This window comes from Eurytemora carolleeae, unplaced genomic scaffold (assembly GCF_000591075.1).
Source record: "Eurytemora carolleeae unplaced genomic scaffold, Eaff_2.0 scaffold598, whole genome shotgun sequence".
NCBI lineage: Eukaryota > Metazoa > Arthropoda > Copepoda > Calanoida > Temoridae > Eurytemora > Eurytemora carolleeae.
Genome location: NW_019396493.1, coordinates 133105 through 155500, shown reverse-complemented (window position 1 = coordinate 155500; position 22396 = coordinate 133105). Strand labels below are relative to the sequence as shown.

At 32.4% G+C, this 22396-nt stretch overlaps 4 protein-coding genes across 7 annotated transcripts; all 4 read right to left on the bottom strand.

The window, feature by feature from the left end:
• Positions 1-6429: 6429 nt before the first annotated feature.
• LOC111704303 (zinc finger protein 184) lies at positions 6430-11658 on the bottom strand. Of its 3 annotated transcripts, none has more exons than XM_023476513.1 (6): positions 11606-11658; positions 10648-10909; positions 10328-10504; positions 8136-8235; positions 7824-8040; positions 6430-7364 (listed from the first exon to the last, which is right to left on the bottom strand). In XM_023476513.1, exons 1-6 carry the CDS (start codon positions 11645-11647, stop codon positions 6465-6467), a joined length of 1698 nt encoding a protein of 565 aa, XP_023332281.1. In that variant the 5' UTR covers positions 11648-11658; the 3' UTR covers positions 6430-6464. The 3 variants fall into 3 exon arrangements, with proteins under 3 accessions (XP_023332281.1, XP_023332284.1, XP_023332282.1); XM_023476516.1 differs by having other exon boundaries at positions 7123-7258; XM_023476514.1 differs by lacking the exons at positions 6430-7364; positions 7824-8040; positions 8136-8235 and adding an exon at positions 8370-9632.
• LOC111704306 (zinc finger protein 665) lies at positions 11654-14003 on the bottom strand. Of its 2 annotated transcripts, none has more exons than XM_023476519.1 (4): positions 13934-14003; positions 13215-13476; positions 12868-13047; positions 11654-12663 (listed from the first exon to the last, which is right to left on the bottom strand). In XM_023476519.1, exons 1-4 carry the CDS (start codon positions 13988-13990, stop codon positions 11762-11764), a joined length of 1401 nt encoding a protein of 466 aa, XP_023332287.1. In that variant the 5' UTR covers positions 13991-14003; the 3' UTR covers positions 11654-11761. The 2 variants fall into 2 exon arrangements, with proteins under 2 accessions (XP_023332287.1, XP_023332288.1); XM_023476520.1 differs by having other exon boundaries at positions 13215-13469; positions 13934-13996.
• LOC111704302 (uncharacterized) lies at positions 13993-19241 on the bottom strand. The gene is made up of 11 exons (XM_023476512.1): positions 19153-19241; positions 18677-18737; positions 18290-18539; positions 17758-17925; positions 16818-17376; positions 16630-16748; positions 16208-16390; positions 15908-16111; positions 15279-15837; positions 15082-15200; positions 13993-14585 (listed from the first exon to the last, which is right to left on the bottom strand). Exons 2-11 carry the CDS (start codon positions 18728-18730, stop codon positions 14323-14325), a joined length of 2478 nt encoding a protein of 825 aa, XP_023332280.1. The 5' UTR covers positions 18731-18737; positions 19153-19241; the 3' UTR covers positions 13993-14322.
• On the bottom strand, positions 18925-22196 carry LOC111704304 (zinc finger protein ZFAT). The gene is made up of 4 exons (XM_023476517.1): positions 21471-22196; positions 21079-21334; positions 20431-20637; positions 18925-20070 (listed from the first exon to the last, which is right to left on the bottom strand). Exons 1-4 carry the CDS (start codon positions 21582-21584, stop codon positions 19130-19132), a joined length of 1518 nt encoding a protein of 505 aa, XP_023332285.1. The 5' UTR covers positions 21585-22196; the 3' UTR covers positions 18925-19129.
• Positions 22197-22396: the final 200 nt, after the last annotated feature.

Sequence of the window (22396 nt, the reverse complement as noted above, 5' to 3'; positions counted from 1 at the left end):
TTTTGACCCACCTCTCTCAACTTTAAATTATAAATTCTTGATTATGACCGTTTCAGAGTTGCGAAAAAGCGAAATAGTGCAATTTTGAAACGAAATGGCATTTCCGATTGCTTCTGTAAATTTCTTTTTTTTTCGCATGCAAGAGTGTTGTTACGTAACAAAAAAATGTTATGTTGCGTTTCGCAAACATTATGCAAAAGTTTTGCGAAGGTCATTTTATTATCAGTAATTTGCACATTTTAATTTCCATTTTTCACATACTAATAGGGGGGAGGGGGGGGGGTCTGAGACAGGAGAGAATGAAATTTTCTGAGGGAGGTACAGTTCTTTAACAAAAAACTAAGATTTAAAGCCAATTGGCCTTCATATTCAACCCAGTGTACTTTGAATTTCTACCTTTTTGATCATACGCTAAGCTCTAGTCACATTTGCAGAGAAACTGCAAACGAAAATAAAGATTTCAAAGAAACAAAACATGAATATCTAATTCATTCTTGACCATACATAGCTTTCAAGGGTACCGTTGTAAATTGGGCACTGCCATCTTTGCATAGAGGGTCATTTAGAAATAATGCTTCCAGTCCCTTAGATGGATAAGTCAAAATCACACTATAATTCTCCTGTCATGTTATCCTTTATAAACTTAAATCTGGACGTTATACGCAGTTACGACCTTAAATTATAGGAAATTTAATATGTTAAAATCATTAGTAAATTATCAGAAATATATTTTTGATATTTTTGCCTAAAAAATTTATAAAATGCTTTTTATTTAGAGTTAATGTTCGAGATTATTTGTGTATACCTCAACCTTTTTGATTTTTCGAACAACACTTTTTTTTTTTTTAGGCCATCCTGCACAATTCCTTCTCCTTGTCTAACAAATTTTTGCCCACAGTGCTAACAGTAAAATAAGTGTACAATTTCCTATATCCGCCAACCTCATTTATACACCATGAATCCCCCCCCCCCATGTAGAATCCCCCTGGTGAAGTGTGAATAAATGTTCGTGGTATCAGCTCAAAACAAATTGAATTTGTCCCATTTATTCAACTTTATACAATAAAACTACAGATAGGAACAGAATTAGCATTTTAACCCAGTGATGTGGTGAAACTGCTCAGTAGGGTGGGGGAAATATCTGTAATTAGAAGGAGACATTCAAAAGTTCTTCAGGTCCGTCCTCACTTCTACCAAGGACTCCTTCCTCAGAATCATGTGTGTCCCATCTGGTTTCTTTTCCAGTGCTCCTACTCTCAACCCTACCTGGAGATATTTCCGAGATCAAGCGATTCCCTTCGGCGANGGGCGTATACAGGATTTAATCTAGGTAGAGGGGCGTATACAGGATTTAATCTAGGTAGAGCGGCGTATACTGGATTTAATCTAGGTATAGGGGCGTATACAGGATTTAATCTAGGTAGAGAGGCGTGTACAGGATCTATGGTCCACCCTCACTCCAGGTAGAGGGGCGTATACAGTCAATCTATGTCTACCCTCACTGCAGGTGAAATGTCGAGAGTAAAATTGTTATGTGGGATTAAAAAGAGAGATTTTGGTGTTATTCAGTTTCAAGATTTAAAAATGAGATTTCTTTGGGGTTTTAAAAGTCTATGGTGGGGTATTCCCCCCCCCCCTTCCAATATGCAAAAATCAAAATCATTCAAATGTTTACCTTTTTTGGGGTTCCTCCAGATTTGAATAAAAAACATGTGGGGGGGGGATAAGTGAAAAAGAAAGAAAGTTTATAAGCATTTAATCGGTAAAAAAATTAAAATAAATAAAAAAATTGTTAAGCCCCCGTATATTAGCTGTACAGTGTACAGAGGCTCAGGTCTAATTATTGTTTACTTCTAAAGCATCACAATAATTAAACATTGCATCAATGCAATTAATTTCTAAACATTTTTGCAAAACTTATCTTTGTTTCGCAATATTCATTGTCAAGGTCAGTTAAATGCAGTTCTTCAGGGGTTCACGAGAAAATAAAAATTCAAGGAACGATTCACGTAATTTCAAGTGACACGGGCCTCTATTAGAAGAGGGGAGATGTCAGAATGATAGCAGTACCTTTAAGGGCTTTATTTTAGCAACAGTAGGATATCCTGACAGTTTACTTATTGTCTGTGCGACATAAATCCCCTCACGTAAAAAGATTGACCGCAACGAGAACTGGATAACTTTTAGATAGAAAAGCAGGATATCTTTATGGTTTTAATCAGATAAAGGTTTAAAAAGTACAAATTCCTCTTACGATGACAATCCCTTTATGAAAATATTGTGTATATCATACGCCTCATAAATCTAAAGTTTTATTTATTTATTTTACTTTATCATTCTTACTAATTTCATCGTGAATAAAGTTAAATTAGCCGTATATTATAGCACCGTACTATAAAGTAATTTATAGCACCCTGCTACAAAGTGCTAAAAGGTTAAAGTAGCTCATTAACGCACATGTGCTATAAAGTTTTAATTGGTTCCCGGATTTTCTCTAAAAAATTTAGGATATTTCCAAAATATTTTTTTCAATTGACATGAAAATGAAATTAATATCAACTATATATTTTGACTATATATTTTATATGGAAGTTTATAACACATGCATAACGTATCCTTGTAGGTCTAGGTTGAGTCCAAAGAAAACGGGATTATACAGGGTGTCCCAAAAAACATGGGAATTCAGTGACGAATTCGATATCGTCTTTTCAAATAATTCTTTGATTTAGTTTAGTGATACCTACTGACAAAGCTGTAATCTGTAAGAGTTTCGTCTGCTATGTTTACATTTTGTTTGTTAATGTTTTGACTGCATACGGTTGTACTTAGTAAAACAAGAAAATTTCAGTATACAAACAGAGTAAACTTGTCCGTCTTCACTGTTCATCTTGCGGAGACATTATAGACACATCTTTACAGTCTTTTACCCTTTTCATAAAATAAACTCTAGCAGACATAATAATATTATGGCTTTTGAAATTAGGTATTACAATGTTAATTCATAACAAAGACGATATCGAATTCGTCACTGAATTCTCATGTTTTTTGGGACACCCTGTATGATGTGTTCGACAAAACGCTAAACCAAATTTGAATGAAAAAATTAAATTTTTTGAGAATTGTTTGGAAAATGTTAATTCTATTGCTTTCCAAAATTTCTTAAAACTTCATTTAAAATTGAATGAGATATAAGAAAAATTCGTAAAATTTTTATAATTAAAATCTGCAGTAAATGTTATCAAATTATTAAGCTTTAGAACTGTTATGACTTCAAAATTGTATATCATTGGCTCATATTTTTGTTATAACTTATTGTATTTTTTCAGAATCTTTCGAAATTTTGGAAAACAATAGAATAGACATTTTTCAACCAATTTTTCTATTTTATCGCATTTTATTTTTTTATGCTTTAAATCTGAACAAAACAAAATTTTTTAAATTGTTTTCCAAAACATCGATTATCCCGGGTTTTTGTTACTCACTTCCTTCCTTTATTTTAATAAGACAAAATATTTTTATTTACTACGAGAATAAAACATTTTTAGTTTTAGCAATAATTTTAATGTTTCAGGGAACTACAAATTTAAGGTGTGTATATTAAAAAACACCAGCCTTTCTACTTTTTAAAATTTATTTTGAGTAAACTGTAACTTTCAGTTTTTGATGATTAACTTTTAATAATTTTGAAATTTTACATAATTGTGGTCTGAATGTTTGTGTACGGTCTGAAATGTGTACGGTCTGAAATGTGTAAGGTCTGAAATGTGTACGGTCTGAAATGTGTACAGTCTGAAATGTGTACGGTCTGAAATGTGTACAGTCTGAAATGTGTAAGGTCTGAAATGTGTAAGGTCTGAAATGTGTAAGGTCTGAAATGTGTACGGTCTGAATACGCCTGAGTCCAGTGAAGGTTTTTGACTGGTCAAATTAAAGACAAAAATATCAATTATTCAAATAATCAATAACCTATTAACTTAATTTTTTTGTTATTCATCTACCTTTATAAAAAAGAAAGGCTCGCAGATAAATCAGGGACAGGAGACAATATTATATCTAGAAACAGGGACAGGAGACAATATTATATCTAGAAACAGGGACAGGAGACAATATTATATCTAGAAACAGGAACAGCAGACAATACTATATCTAGAAACAGGAGACAATAATATATCTAGAAACAGGGACAGCAGACAATATTATATCCAGAAACAGGGACAGCAGGCAATATCATATCTAGAAACAGGGACAGGAGACAATATTATATCTAGAAACAGGGACAGGAGACAATACTATATCTAGAAACAGGGACAGCAGACAATATTATATTTAGAAACAGGGACAGCAGACAATATTATATCTAGAAACAGGGACAGCAGACAATACTATATCTAGAAACAGGGATGCAAAGTGCTCTGTGAGCCAAAGAAAACATAAATGAGACAATAAGTCTTTGATGAAAAAGTAATTTCATTAAATTTCATTGAACTGGATATAAATATTAAATACGTCGTTTCTCGTGAAAAATATATTTTTAATTTAGATTTTTAAATTTTAGACTGCAAGGGGAGTTTTGGGAAACAAAATATACGCAACCAAATTTCTGTTACCCCAAAAAATCTGTTTGTAAAGTTTTATGTTGTTTGAGGGAGAAAAAAATCATAATTTACCCCCAAAAAATTAAACTTGTTGAATGAGAAAATCTTTATTTACAAGAACTGCAGACGTTAAATAAAATCTGATGTGACCCTCCATTTACTACTCCGGGATATGAAGGAGTAAACAAAAATAAGGAGGGTATAGTACTATAGATTTAATTCTTTGGATTTTCATCATCACTTTACCGGACCTACATTTAAGAATCAGTTTTTAATTAATACATGATAAATAATATTTGGCTAAATTACAGTGAGAACTAAAAAACTGTTGTCAACCATTAACTGTAAAATCTCTCCGTCCCTCCGTGTAATATCGTCTGTAACTTAAAATCCCCTTTCGGAGACACCAAACCAAATAATTCTAGCCCCATTTTCTTTGTTCACCGGGAACGGAGTTTAAACACTTTTATTTTTTGTGAACCCATTTCAAAAGTAATGCAAAGAATATTTTCATATAAAGAATTAGTGACTTTCGTTAATAATTGTCATTCTTTTCAGAAGTTTAAAAAAACGTCTCTGGACTCTGCTACGAATTAACCCTCCAGATCCTTGATTAGATCGTAAGAATCTTTCCATTATAAAAATTCATAAATCATTGTAATAATTTATATGTTATTATCCATACCATTTTTTAGGAAATAAGAGTTTCTCTGCATTATCGGTTTTGATTTGAGGGTTATCCCGTTGTCTATCTGTTCATTATTGAGAATCTTGCAGCTATCCGACAACAACTGTGGATTAAGAAGTTGACTTTTAGAATGAAGTTTTAATCTTAAATAGTAGAATGGACTTTACAGCAATATTTGTAGTGTCCTAAGACCATTTCACTAAAATATTATTTTTAAGCTAAAAGTAAAACTATTTATGTTTAAACTAATTAATGCAAATGCACTTGTATAGCGCTTTAATGTCGTCTTACTATTCCACAGCTGTCTGGTTATTAGATTGACATTTTATAAACAGAACATTTCATAGATATGACAAGTCATAGAAAGGACATTTTATAGATAGGACAATTCATAGACAGGACACTTCAGAAACAGGACATTTTAGAAACAGGACATTTCATAGATAGGACATTTCACAGACAGGACATTTTATAGATAGTACATTTCATAGATAGGACAATTCATAGAGAGAACAATTCATAGACAGGACATTTCATAGATAGGACAATTCATAGACAAGACATTTTATACGATAGAAATTTCATAGGCAAGGAATACTTCTTATAAACACAGTGCTTTTCTTTAGTAAACCGGAATAAATTACTAATTGATTGAACACTTAATAGTCGTCTTTGACATTTGAAATAGTTTGCGGCATTAATTTGGCAAGTTTATATTAGAAAAATTTTCTGAAAAAATTATCACAAAATAGACCTAGCCCTGCCATTTTCAAAATGTGGTCTGCCTTTTTATGTGCTTTCATAGTTAACAGAGATAAGAATGATTTTGTTCATGGTTTTATTTGATAAGCTAAATTCTTATTATCTCGGGTAATTTTGTGATTATTGTTTAATAAAAATTATATCTAAAATTAGGTTGCCAAATGAATGCATCAAACCGTTTCAAAGGTCAAAGACGACTTTCAAGTCTTAACGAATTATTTCTGTTCATTAAAAATATTATTAGAAATGTCGTCCTATGAAATGTTCCAACACAATAACTTGCTCATGATACAATGTTTAGAAAGTATGTAACATTAATAAAAATCAAGATGGTTTGGAATCTACCCTGAAAAGTAATGATTAATATAAAAAAAAATGAAAAAATAAAAAATAAAATAATCTATTGAACCTTTGTTAAACTACACATACACACTGTATTTTTTATCATTCTTACTGTAAGAGAAGACACATTTGAATAATACTTGACAGTTGGATTTTGTAAGAATATTTATATGTTTTGACAGTTTTTCATGTCTTACGAATGGGTTGTCACAGATGCTCTTTTCTTCTGTATGAATATTCATGTGTCTAGACAGTCTGTCTTTCCTTGCAAAAGTTTTGTTACAGATAGAACAGGAGTAGCTCTTTTCTTCTGTATGAGTAATCATGTGTCTAGATAATTTGTCATGCCTTGCGAACATTTTGTCACAGATTGAACATGAGTACCTTTTTTCTTCTGTATGAGTAATCATGTGTCTAGACAGTTTGTCATGCCTTGCAAACGTTTTGTCACAGATTGAACATGAGTATACTTTTTCTTCTGTATGAGTAATCAAGTGTCTTTGCAGTTTGTCTTGCCTTGCAAACGTTTTGTCACAGACATCACAGACATGAACTTTGAAATAGTGATCTTCTGCATCTAGATGAGTTCTCAAATGCCTGGATAACTTGTCTCTTTCTCCGAAAGATTTCCCACAGTAGGAGCAACTATGAGGTTTTTCTCCTGTATGTATTTTCATATGTCTTGTCAAGCGATAGGCTGACTGGAATGATTTTTTGCATACAAAGCATTTTAGGTTCTTGTTTGTCCAAACATCTGAAGTATTGGATACATCTTTATGTGATGAAATAAGCTCTCCTTTTTCCTCAAGATTATCTTTTTCGTTCAAACAACTTATTTGATCATCATCTTCCACCTCAACCACGTCATCATCTAAACAATAAACATCTTCATCTTCCTCACATGTTGCCTTGTACTCGCCAACTTGATTAAAATCTTCAAATAATATTGTTTCTTCTTCTATGATGATGGAATCATCCTGAAAATTACATAGTTTAAGGCTTAGGACTTACTACTGCACTAAACTAAATACGAAAATAAACCTAGTAAAAAATATAATAAATGGCAAGAAGCAGTTGAACTGCATGCTGTAGTTCATCCACTTCTCTTGTGCACTGGCATAAGTTAAAGAGAAATGTTTGAACCACGTCTATGTGATTCAACAATGTTTAACTACTTATTACCTGGTCCCCGACACAGTCCCTTACATTTTTTTAAAGGTCAATCCAAATGTGAAATTCTTGAGTTTAGACCTTAGACCATAAATTTGAAGATTAAAATACTTTTGAGAAAAAACTTGATTCTTCTTTAGGAAAATTGGAAAGTAATTTAATTAATTCTTTTTTAGGTTCCTCAGCTTATTTTCAAGAATATGAAAAAAGTTCAAATGTATTTTAGCGAAAAAGTTATTCAAATATATCTTTTGGGTTAATGTTACCTCTAATGGGTCAGAATTATATTCTTGAGCAAGTGCCGTCTCCTTATTCAACAAGTGCATTGTTAAGTGCAGGATATTACAGTTGTCTCTATATTCTTTCTGTAACGCAGCAATAACTTGTGATTGCGCATGCGCAGATAAGTTTGAGCAGCTTATTATCTTGAATGCAAGAATATTATTTGGATATTCGAGCCCAGCTTTTATTGCATCTTGGAGCCTTAATAAGAAATGGAAAGTTTACAAGAACAAAATTGAATTTTGTAAATTGTATTAGTTAGAAATGGTTTATCCTGTCTAATTCAAAATGTCTACCTGTTATTCCAATTGTCCATAAATTGAAAGAAATCACCATTCTCCGGATTAAAGAACATTTTTTCAAAGGTTTGAAAGACCTCCCAGGAATACTTAACATCTAACATTTTTCTTAAAAATTTCAAATATCTCAAAATACAGAAATAAATTTTTGTTTAAATTGGGATTTTTAAAAAATTGAAAGATTGAAAATCTTTATGGCTTATCAGCCTGAGCCTTAGGACATGTTAAGGAGCAACAGACGCTTAAAGATTCTACACACATTAGGCTGGACCTTTTAAAACTAAATTCATCTTAATTAAAAGAATGAAAACAAATTATTTTTTCCCAGTAAAGAAATTACCTAAATCTCACAACTGGTAAAAATACACAGAAAATTAACTAAATCTTGATATTAATGTCAATAGTTCATTGGATTCATACAAACAAACTTTTAATCACAAAATTATTTCACGTGAAAATCTTAAAGATTCTAACTTTTTGATGAAGATTAATTTACAACTTTCATATGCTTACTCTTAAAGTGTTTCCTTAATGCATACTTTGTGTTTGCAATGTGTTCACATTGGTCACAGGGATATTTTGTGTCATCATGCTTACAAGCTTTATGCTCTTTCAAATTAGATTTGGTTGATGCTGCAAACTCACATAAATCACAGGGATATTTTATACCCATGTGCACAGCTTCCTTATGTAGTCTTAAATGTATTTGATCTTGACCTAAATACTTGCACAAGTCACAAGGAAACAATATTCCTTCATGCTTGATTCGTTTGTGTTTTATCAAATCTGTTTTTAATCTTCCGAAATACGGACATTGATCACATAAATACTGACCTTCGTGTCTTAGTTTGTGTATTGTCAAACTACCCTTACTGTATGTCACAAACTCACATCTATCACATGAATATTTAACACTGATATTATGCTCATGATCTATGTGTTTCATTAAATCATTTTTTTGAAGTGCGACAAACTCACAATGGTCACACTTGAAGGTTTTCGTCTCCTTGTGATGACTTTCTTTGTGAATTTTCAAATAAAATTTGGTACTCGCTACAAAATCACATTCATCACAAGAGAAGGTTTTGCTACCATCGACAATGTCAGATTCTTTGTGTTTTGTTATTTTATGAACATTTAGAGAATGTTTATTAGTCGCCACATGCTCACATCTGTCACATGGAAAACGAATGCCCTTGTGGTATCCGTCTATGTGCAACTTTAGAAGACTCTGCGTGGAGGCTGAGTAGTCACATTGATCACAGTGATATCTGAATCCTTCGTGAATGTTTTTCTTGTGTCGTGTTAGATTACATTCTTGGCTAAATGTTCTTTCACACTGGTCACAGTTGAAGGGTCCTTGCCCTTTATGCATTCTTTTGTAATGTCTTTGTAGATAATATTTGTTGTGAGTCCTATATTCACACTTAGTGCATGAAAATTTGGAATTTTTCAAGTTCATTGAGATCTTGTCGTTGGTGGGATTGAATTTTTCTAGAAATAAAGAAAATGGTTTTATGTTTACTAGCTTGGAAATATAAATATTTCAGTTCGCACCCCTTACTCAGAATTTTTTTTTAAAAAGTTCGAATTTCTTCCAGTGCTTAGGATCCGGATCCGTTGGATCCGCAACATTTTGGCTTCCTGGATCCGTATCCGCAAAAATATGCGGATCCACGGATCCGGAACCAAGGGGTAAAATATCAACCAAAAACTGCAAAAAAAAAACTGTTTTACTCCTAAAACCAAAATCAGAAATTTTGAAAAAAAGAGATATTATAAAATTTCCTAATTTCTGAATGCTTCATCAAGTTTTAGGATAAAAATATGCGAAAAAAAGAAAACAAAAAATTTGAAATTTTTTTTGTTAAAAAAATTCAGTAAATCTTAAAGAAATGACCTGGATCCGGATCCATTTTTTTCCAGTGCGGATCCAGGATCCGGATCCGGATCCGGATCCGCATCAAAATTAAACGGATCCTAAGCACTGATTTCTTCAATGGTAAAACAAAGATATCTTTAGATAAAGAAAACCGGTATACAAAGTCTCACTTAACAAAACAAACAAGCAATCAACTATTATTCCGTAGAAGCCGTAATATCCCCATAATAAGAATAATAAGATGGGGGATGGGGAGAGAGATATTAGGGAAAATTTAGTGGTAAACATTTTCGAGAAAAAAACTGACCTTTCTTTACTTCCTTCAAGCCTTGTTCTTCTTCAAGACGAGACTGAAGAATATCACCAGGATCTACAGGAACTATATTCTCAATCTCTTCCATTTCAATCTTTATATCATTACAATCATCTTCCATATCTAGAGCATCATCTCCGACCCTTTCCCGGCTTTCGTGAGCAGAACTATCTGAAGAAAAAACATGTTTGTCCTTTAATTTACGAGATCAGTTTTTACTTTGATTTTTTAACTATTATTACAAATCAATTATTTTATAATACTTCTGCGGACAAAGCTCATCTTACGTTTGAATAGGGAGGTTGTTTTATAACCTTGAATAAAATGGAGAGAAAAGTCAGTTTCACCCTTGAGCCAGGATACACCCAGTGTATATAATGTGCTTATCGAGTCAATTTGTTGCTGGGCAATATTGATTATATCATTAAACTCCTTCTGCTCCTTTCCTTCCTTCTGTATCATCAGGTGGATTTGTTGGATTAGGAGTAGATTATCTTCCATTCCATTCCTCAGGTTGAGAATATCAGTCAATATATGCTTTAATATTCGTTTATCATCCGTTACAGCCTTGATTCTCTAATCATATATGCCAAATGATTCAGGAGCGTATTTCTTACAGAATTAATCTCCCCCTTTCCTGTCCTGAAGGGGGGGGGGACATGACAAAGACAAGTTTTTTCATCTTTTATCATACTGGATCCTAGATTGTTTCCGTAAAAAACTTCTGGATTCCCCCCCCCCCCCTACTTTTTCTCGCATTTTTTGCTGAGACTAATTACTACTGAGAGATCAGGAAGGTTTTAAAATTTTCTCCTCTGTTGCCAAAAAATGTATTTTTGAAAGCAAAATTCATATTTTCATTATTTTAGTGGCCATTTTGCCACTTGGATCCCGGGAATCGTACATTTTTTGCCAAGAATAATGCGGATCCATTAAATCCTGATCCTACATTTCTCCAGGTATGTACATTTTGGATAAGCAATAAAACGCCTAAAAGTTGGATAAGTTTAAAAAATGTTACATCTATGGAGAATCACGATCGAAAATTTTTTGTATTTTAAAAATTGAACACTCACAACTCAACAGGCATTTCCCCCCCCCCCATAGATATTTAAAAAATTTAAATTCCCCTATTAACGAAAAAACCTTCATATATTTTGCGCAAATATTTCGAATATACTTACTTGTTTACTGAGACACAATTATTTGTTCAAATTTGTTAAAGAAAATGTTACCCTAGATTAATAGAAAACGGAAAAATTTGGCAAAGTCCTGTATTTCTTCCAATAACTCATCTCTGGAGCAAAGAAACATCTTCTCTCTGAAAGAAAACAAATTAAAAAAGCAATAAATTATAAATTTCTACAATAAATACTTTAAATCAAATAACAAGAATTTTTCTGGATTTCTTTTGAAGTATATTTAAAGCTATGCAACAAGAGGATGTTTACTCTTCATGTGCTTCTTCTTTGCATTAAGTGTAGTTGATACATGTCCACAATGATCACAGGGATAGTTAGTATCATCATGCTTACAGGCAATGTGTTCTCTCAAATTTCCATTTGTGGATGCTGCAAACTCACATTGGTCACATTGGTATTTAATACCCATGTGTACTGCCTCTTTGTGCAGTCTCAGATGCACTTTATCCTGCCCGACATATTTACACAAATCACAGGGAAACCCCAATCCTTCATGTTTCACCAACTTGTGTTTCTTTAAATCAGATTTTGTTTTAGAAATATATGGACACTGATCGCACAAGAATTGGTTAACATGTCGCTGTTTGTGTAATTTCATGCTAACCTTACTAAAGGAAACAGAATCACATTGATCACATGAATATTGAATCCCTCCTGACACATTTTCATTTCGTCTCCTGCTTCTTGGGATCTTTGGTCTTTCTTCATTACTTAAACTTCCTTCTCCTTGTGAATGCTGTGTTATCTTATGCTTTCTCAAATTATATTTAGAGTTTGAAACATATTCACAACTATCACAAGGATACTGCAATCCTAAATGTACAGAGTCTTTATGATGCTTCAACTGTGTCTGACTGGTAGCAAAATAGTCACATTCAGTACAATGATATTTCTGTCCCTCATGGAGATCTTTCAAGTGTCTTCTCAGATTACGATTATCCGTAAAAGAGCTTTCACATTGATCACAAAAGTATCGATGACCTTGATGTTTCACCAGCTTATGATCTGCCAGACGTATTTTCTTACTGGTCACGTAATCACATAAATCACAGGAAAAATTACGAATTTTGTTGTTTTTGTCTTTACGTCGAGTTGTTCTTTTTATTTTGCTGTCTTTAACTAACATCTCTAAAAATAAAATTCATTCTTTTTAGAGAATAAAAGTAAGTACCGGAAGTAAGTACCATGAGTTCAAAAACCAAATTCAAATTGAAAAAAATACTCTATACTTAAATTTTGGAAACAAACCAAATATTATCAGCATGTTCAGAGTTCACTTTTAAATTCATTCTAAGTTTAATTTTTTTTAAATAAAAAAATAAAGAAATTGACCTTGCTTCAGTCCAGTGATTTCAGCTTCTTCCTTGATATCTTCTAAATCTTTATTAACTGTATTCTCCAGCTCTTCCATTTCAATTTTTATATCTTCAATATCTCCAATATTCTCATGAACAGATAAATCCTGGTCCTCAGAGAAATTATCAGGTTCTAGACTCTCTTCATCAACAACAACTTAAAGTATTTTTTAAAATTAATCTTAATAATAGAACATTTTGGATCTTAATAATAGAATATTTCTTAATAATGTTATAAAATTGAACATTTTTGCATTTCAGAATGTTTGCGCGTTACTTGTAGAAAGTGACATAATCTTATCTGTTCAAATATTTTAGTTCTACCTTGAACAAAGCTTAGAGCAAAATCAGTTTCACCCTTGAGCCAGGATACACCCAGTGTATATAATGTGCTTATGGAGTCAATATGTTGCTGGGCAGCATGGATGATATCATTAAACCCCTTCAGCTCCTCTCCTTCCTTCTGTATCATCAGGTGGATTTGTTGGATTAGGAGTAGATTATTTTCCATTCCATTCCTCAGGTTGAGAATATCAATCATTATATGTTTTAATATTCTTTTATCATCAGTAACTGCTTCTAATCTCTTAGCAACACAAACAAGATTAAGAAAATGTTTTTTTAGTTTTCAGAATTTGTCGTGGAATTCCTGAATTCTAATTTGGTAATTTAAATGACATTTTTGTTCAGGGAATTAAACATTCCTTTAAAATTAAATACGCATTTTATTTTTAATTTTCAAAGTCTCTGCAGGGGTGTATAATTTCTTGAAAATCGTTCCCCCATTTGAAAATCCTTTATTTCCCCAAGAAGTTAGGCATGTTAACGGCGGGGAAAATTTTTTTTTCAAGGGTTTTTATTTGGGAAAATAATTGATATTTCGGGTAAACTAATCAAATTTTTGAATAAAAAGTATCATAAAGGATTTAAAACCTTGCCTTTTGAGGTCCAATTTCTGTTTTAATTTACGTCAGATCCTTAAAATTATCCACCCCTGAGTCTCTCTTAGTTAACTGTCTTTTGTTTGAATAATTTGTGTTTTCCTGAAGATCACAGATCATCTTTACTCTACTGGAACCTGGACAAGAGTCAGTAGTCATTATTCTGTAAGAGACACAAATTTATTCATTAACAATTAAACTGATTTATTGGGAATTTGGAAGGAGTCAAACAAAAGGTTAAGACATCATCCGCATTCCTTAATGCACTAAATATCACAAAATGAGATCACAACATAAAATCACAATAATAACAATTTGGTTTAATTCCAGGAAGTACGAAAAGGATGCCAGACAATCTGTGAGTATTAAACAGAGACCATTTTAAACTCTTGTTTTTATTAGCATTTAAAAAATATTAAGATTCTAACCAAAAGAGCATTTGTATAAAACAAGTTTAATTTTGTCCTTATCTCTAAATGAAGACTTAAAGATTAAATTGTTGATTCTATTTGAAGAGGATCAGCTTCTAGCTTTATATCTGTATCTAGAGAGTTAGATCTTCCTGCTTTCCCAGTCCCATGGCACAGTAAACCTGAAGTTCCAGTATCAATGGATGCTACAGTAGAGGATCTTCTGAAGGAGTGGAAGGTAAAATCACTTTGGTTTGGTTTACCCAAGATTTTGGCGATCTCATGAGATAATTCATTCACCATATTCTTTCCAAAAGGAAGATTTACGAAACCCTTTCCTCTGCCTGGATAAGAATTGACAACTTGAACGAACAGTTTGACAGGATAAACAAATGTATTCTGGCATGTAGAAGTGTCTGTCAACGAGATTTATAGAAACCCTGTATTTTTTAGTTCCATGTCCGATTTATAATGGTACCCTTAAACTTAGTCTGAGCATATTTATGAGTTATTGATAAACTCTTTTTCTCGGACTAAAAAAGATTTTTTCCCCAATTGGGGTTCTCTTTAAAAAAATTACTTGCGGATTTCTGTAGTGGAGAAAAAAAGAAGGAATTTTAGAGGTTCTATATCTTTTTAAGATACCGCGCATTGTAAATCGACACTTAACTCTATAAATTAAAGTTAAAATTAATTTTACAGATTTTTGAAGGAATATATATTTGACTTAATTGAAGAATTAAACAAGAAGTTTTAAAAAATGAGAAGAAATAAAAAAGTTAGTAAAACAAAAATTCAGGGAAAAGAACGTATAAATAAACTTTATATTTGTCAACCGTCCTGTCCAAAATACTCTTCCAGTGAATTTTCCCAGATCATCCTTCAATCTTCTCATATAGACCTCAACATAGGATGCCCAGTCAATTTCTGTATCTATCCAGGCCTTCGGCACTCGGAAACTGGAATAGTAAGATTCTTTGTGAAGCGTAATTTATAAAAAAGAATTATCAGTTTCTAAATATTTAAATTCTTAATACCTGGCTTGTTGATTTCCTCGTTGGTAGATAACTAATATACCCTCTGGATCAGATATAATATTTTCAAGCGACAAATTCATAACTTCAGCATGTCGTAATCCTCCAAAATAAGTTAATACTACTAGCGCTTTCCGCACAAGCCAGTATGGACCTGATAAAGATTCATTGCTTACAAACTCAGCAATTTCTTCATTTGTGAATATCTGAGCTTTCTTTCGAACATCAACGTCGTAGGATTTAATAATAGATCTCAGTCTAGGATATGTCTGAAGAGGTATTCCATATTTTCCCTTACACACTGAGTTAAGCATGCTAAATATTGTCCACAGAGATGAAGAAGAATGCTGTTTTTCCTTTCTCAGAAATCCAAAATAAGATAAAAATTCCTCTTCAGTTGGCATTCTACTTTCAAATTCATCTGAGCATTTAAAGTGATTTCGAAACCGTATCCAGGCTTTACCATAGAGAAGTCTTGACTTCTGTTTGATAGATTCAGTAACTTCTTTATCCCCGATAATGTTCATTGAAGCATTAGAATTGTGACGAGGACAACATTCCACTAAAATATTTCAGCAAGATTATGTTTTAAAATATATACGTGTCATTTTAAATAATAGAAAATTATTTACCTGGCTTCTTCTCTTCTTCTTCTTCTTCCTCCTCTATGAGTTCTTGATCTAAGATATCACTTGGTTCAATAGAGCTGGTATCCTCTATCTCTTCGATTTCTACTTTTATATTTTCAGATTTCACCATGTCTTCATCAGTCTCCATCTGTTCTAAGCTTCTTGAATCTTCATTCTTCATCATTTTGGAATCAACAGAATAATCCGCTAAACATTTATCAAATTAACTTCGAATGCTGAACAAAAAGAACAAATCAAAATTGTTTATATCTACTGAATAAGAAATCTAGATTTTGAACTTACAGTTCTCCTGGAACTGAGGACTTAAAGTTCTACTATCGGGAGTAGTTGAGGTGGACGATCTTCTGAATGAGTTGAAGGTAAAATCACTTTTGTTTGGTTTACCCAAGATCTTGGCAACCTCATGAGATATTTCTGTCACCATGTTCTTACCAAAAGGTTGATTTACAAAACCATTTCCTCTTCCTGAGTGAGAATTGACAATGATGTGGAAAAGCAAGCAATTAATACATTTTTATCAATATTTGTAGAGACGGGTTGTTTTTAATCTTTTATTTCTAAATAAAAAATTGAACATTCCCCAATTTAAGTAAAAAGTCCGCGAAAATGTTTGTTAAATAAAAATTTTATTATGATAAAATATTTGAAGAAAAAGATTGTCATGTAGAGAAAATTGTGCCAAAACTTTATATTTGTCAACAGTCCTGTCCAAAATACTCTTCCCGTGAATTTTCCAAGATCATCCTTTAATCTTCTCAGATAGACCTCAACATAGGATGCCCAGTCAATATCTGATTCTGTCGAAGCCTTGGGGACACAGAAACTAAAATTAAGAATTTTGTAAGTGTTTCAATACAAATAATATTTTTAAGTATATAATACGGTTAACTACCTGGCTTTTTTATTTCCTCGTTGATGAAATATATTTAAACCTTCTGGATCGCAGCAAATATTTTCTAATGTCAAACTCATAACTTCAGCATGTCGTAGTCCTCCAAAATAGGTTAGAATCACTATTGCTTTCCGCACAAGCCAGTAGGCGCCTGATAGAGATTCATTTTGTACAAATTCCGCAATTTCTTCATTTGTGAATGTATAAGCCTTCTTCTTGATGTCCACATCGTAGGACTTAATAATGCATCTCAGTCTAGGATATGTCTGAAGAGGTATTTCATATTTTCCCTTACACACTGAGTTAAGCATGCTAAATATTGTCCAAAGAGATGAAGAAGAATGTTGTTTTTCCTTTCTCAGAAATCCAAAATAAGATAAAAATTCCTCTTCAGTTGGCATTCTACTTTCAAATTCATCTGAGCATTTAAAGTGATTTCGAAACCTCATCCAAGCTCTTTCATAAGTAGTTCTCGATTTCTGCTTGATAGATTTTGTAGCTTTATTATCCCCGGTAACGTTTATTTTGAAGGAAGAGTTACGGTGATGACACTGATCAACTGTAAAATTTATTAATTGTAAACTCAAGTATTTTCTTCCACAAAAAAATAAAAAAAAATAATTTTGATCAATAAACCAGTAGCAAACAAGAAATGCATCTATCTTTGAACAGGACTGTAGACGCAATTTGAAGTGACCTTCCATTTAAAGAGTGGCATGTTAGATTCACAACAGTAAAAATTAAATTTTAAACCTTTGTTTGATACAGGATGAATGAAATAAATTTCTTTTTCTTTCGAAAATTGTTAATTTTTAACTGCGGGCTCTCTAAAAAGTATTTTCGGAAAAATCTTTCTTATAGATACTTATATATAGGTTTAAACCCCACTGGTGAATAGGACGTGGTAATCTTTACTTCTGAAGTTCTTTTAAGTATTAACCTGATTTCTTCTCTTTTTCTACAAGATTCTGATCAAGCACTTGACTAGTTTCAACAGCAGCTGTTTTCTTCACGTCATCTGTTCCATTCTCAGACTCAGCATCTGCATCACCTTCCTCCGGTTCAATTTTAGCATCATTCACAACCTTTGGAGGAACCAAACCATCAACTAACAAAAAAAGCCAAGATCACTAAAGAACTTGCTACTATTAACAATCTAGAAAGTCTATTTAGAGGTTTATTCAATTTCTGCAAAATTATTTCTCCAACTGACTAAATTTTAGAAAGTTTAAAAGTTTAAACTATTTAAAAGGTAAAGGTGAATATGCAATTTTCGAGGGAAAAATATATTTGTTGGTAGAAAGTATTAGACAGAGGGGAAGTGCTTTCAGTTTAAAACTCCATTCTATCCCCCAAAGCTATGGAAACCATTTATCAAATATCATTAAGTGTATGTTTTTGTCTCGTAGGAACAAAATTTGCCTTAAAATCGTTGATATTCTAACGTCTCAATCCTCGTTTAAATGTTTCACCTTTGATAGAAATGAGAGCAGAGTGAGGTCCACCTTTCAGCCAGGATTCTCCCAGTTTATAAATTGTGTTAATTCTATCGATATGATACTGGGCAGTTGACAATATATTAATTAAATCAATATTGGTTTCAGTTCTCATAATATGTTTATTCATCAGGAGTAGGTTATCTTCCATTTCATTCCTCAGGTTGAGAATATCAATCAATATATGCTTTAATAATTGTTTATCATCAGTAACAGCATCTATACTCTAAGAACACATCATAGTATTAAACAAAACCTTTTCTAATTGCTTATTATGGCGTTTTACTAAAATTGTATAAAAAAATACAGAAAAATGATGGTTCAATAAATATTTCAAATTTTTAAAAGTATTATGATGTGTTCCTGCAAATCCGTTATAAGCTTTAATCGGTCAGAATTTTGATCAAACTTATCCATTGCAATTCTGAAATTTAATTAAGTTAAATTAATAAAGATTAATAACGGTGTTAGGTATTTTCCCATGGGCGACTTCTCAAATGTGAAAATTCCCAAAGGATAGGTTTAGCCATCTTTAGCGCCACTAACTGCAATTGGGGCGGGTAGCTGCGGCTAAGATGGACTAGGGGCCGAGCACTGCGGCTAGGACAGACCTAGGAAGTTTGCGCTAGCGAAATCACAAAGTTAGGAAGTTGCCACTTGGGAAAAAGCCTTTGGGAAAGTACCTAATATAACAATAACAATAACAATAATAACAATAGTAATAATGATCTGTCCGGTTTTTTCTGGACAGTAATGTTTAGGTCCTCTGAAAGAAAAATGTACTTTTTAACATAAAATGTTAGACAATCTTCATAATTAGTTTGTAAGCTCATGCTTACTTCTTCTATGTTTTCTGAGTCCAGTTTGTGAAGATGCTACATGACCACATTGATCACATGGATATTTTGTTTCATCATGCTTGCAGGCTTTGTGCTCTTTCAAATTTGCTTTATTTGAGGCGGAAAAATCACAGAGGTCACAGGGATACTTGATTCCTATATGAACAGCTTCTTTATGAGTTTTTAAGTGAACCTTGCTAAGCGCAGTATGCTTGCACAGATCACACGGAAACCTTAATCCTTCATGTTTCACTTTCCTGTGGTTATTCAATTCTGACTTCAGTTTTCCTATATAAGGGCACTGATCACATAAAAATTGGCTTTCATGTCGTTGAATGTGAAGTTTCAATCCAGCTTTACTGTGTGTCACATATTCACATAAATTACATGAAAACTGAAGTTCAGAAGTCTGTTTTAATTTTGTTTTCAGTCTTGTATTATGAATGGTTTCTAAATGAGTCTTGTAGTTGGTTTTAGAAGATGCTATATAGCTGCACAGATCACAGTTAATATCCATATGATTATTCTCCATGTGTATTCTCAGCAGACGCTTGTTCCCAGCTTCATAATCACATTTATCACAGAGAAATTTTATTCCTCTGTGAACCTCATCCTGGTGCATTTTTAAGTTACTCTGACTGGAAGCAGAATATTGGCAAACATCACAATAGTACCTTGTACCTTCATGCACGTTCTTAATGTGTCTTCTTAGATTTCCTTCCTCACCAAATGATTTCCCGCATGTATCACATGGATATCGGAAACCTTGATGCTTCACTACAATGTGCTTTTTTAAAGAGCTTTTACGGGCTGTTTTATAATCACAGAAAATGCAGGTGAATACCCCACTTTCGTTCTCAAAATTAATATTTCCGTTCAGATTCTTCATTTCTTTTCTAATACAACTTGCCAGGTTATCTAAAATATCATAAATTGATACAATTTTTATAAAACTTTTGCACACTTTACCCTGCGTGCATAGCTCATGCTTAATTTCGTTAAATAAAATGTCAGCACAGTTTATCGGTTCAAAATTATAGTAAATTTATCAAAGGTTTCTTAAATGGAAAACCTTAAAAAGTTAAAAAAGTTTTTAAAAAATTACTTTTTATAACACTTACATTTGGCGCGAAGTACTTAAATATAAATAGACTTTTGTTCAGAGCTGAAGTATGATAATAATCTGAAAGCGGTAATAATGGAAATCCTTAACAGAGATGAAATGATCTTGATTCTAGATATTAGACATAAGAATCACTTATGATGGGCCTTGATTACCTGATTTATCCTCAACTAACCCCTGTTCCTCCTTGGTGTCATGTTTTAGTATCTCTGCAGGATCTACAGGAACAGTATTCTCTTCCATTTCTATTTTTACATCATCACAATCATCCATTCTGTTAGAAGTGTCGTCATCACAATCATCCAAACTGTCAGGAGTATCTTCAACATTTACAGTTTTCATCTTTTCGCTGCTTTCAATGTCTAAATCATTTGAGACTATTAAATCATGAATTTTTGTTGTTGAATAAAATTTGTTTAATTGATTTCCCATTTATTACTCTAAATGCTTATATCATCACTTACTTCACCTATATTCCTACCATTATTATAATAAACCAGCTAATCTTTGTTTTGATGTAGATTTTTAAAATTCTGAAAGATTATAAATGAGTTATACTTTCTTTAAAACATTTAATTTTGAATCATGTATTCCAAATTAATAAGATGATGGTTGAGTTGCTGATTTGAGCTAAGCCATGCCTAGTACGTGCCTAGTCTTAATATTTTGCAATAATTTGAACTGATTTTGCAAACTTTGCATTTGACTAGAAAAAATTAAAAATTAAACCTATGATACAAATTTGCTTAAATCCGATTTGTAGTATTTATGGTGGAAATTAAGTTTAATTTTGAATATTTTACCTTGAATTAAATTTAGATCAATACCATCTTTAAGCCAGGATACTCCCAGTCTAAAAATAGAATATATGGAGTCGATATGTTGCTGGGCAGCATGGATAACATCATTTAACCCCTTCAGCTCCTCTCCTTCCTTCTGTATCATCAGGTTGATTTGTTGGATTAGGAGTAAGTTATCTTCCATTCCATTCCTCAGGTTGAAAATATCAATCATTATACGTTTCAATATTCTTTTATCATCTAAAACTGCTTCTATACTCTACAGACCAAAAATTAACTAAAATTAACTTACTAAAATTTGCTGATTCCCTTAATTGAAGTTTGCGGATTATCGGACGAGCCAAAATTTTTTTTGATAATTTGGAAAACATAATCTAGAGTTAATTAATGTGTTCCTCAAGTTCTGAGAAATGTTTAAGTCGATCAGAAACTGACGAACCCATTTTTGTCTGAAACATTAAACAAAACATTTCCGATTTTAGAAAAGAATAATATGTTAATCGCAACATGTTATAGGCCAACAAATCTTTTGCGATCTTAATTTCCCATGACGGATTAATCAAGCCGTCTTAAAAAAATATTTTCACGAATTTCTTCTGTAATGTTGTAAGATAAGCACCAACTAAACGTGCTTGCTCTTTATATGCTTTCTTAGAGCTGTTTACGTTGACGAAATATGACCACACTGATCACAAGGGTATCTTTCATTTTCATGTTTGCAAGCCTTATGCTCCTTTAAATTTGCTTTATTCGAAGCTGAAAACTCACAAAGGTCACATGGATATTTAATTCCTGTGTGAACTTCTTCATTATGTCTTTTCAAGTGAACCCTATTTTGCGCCATATGGTTGCATAGATCACAGGGATATCTCACTCCTTCATGTTTCACTTTTTTGTGATAATTCAACTCAGTCTTTCGTTTCCCTGTGTAGGGGCATTCATCACATAGATTGAGGTTTTCATGTCTGTGTATATGTTGAGAATAACTATATTTACTCAAGCTTTTATAATCACAGAAATCACAAGAATATTCAATTGTAATATTGTGCTTGCCTTTAATGTGTATATTTAAATTCCCCTTGCAAGAGGCAATTTGGTCGCATTGATCACACATTGTAGGAGTCTTGTTTTATTGACTTGAATTTTTTCGATGTTTAGTCTCAATATGTATTCTTAAATTTACTTTACTTCCTGTCACATAATCACAAATATCACAGGGGTAAATAATTCCTCCTACAATTAGATCAGTTTCATTGTGCTGTGAAACTTTGTGCATTTTCATCGTATGTTTGAAAGCTGTTACAAATTCACATTCATCACA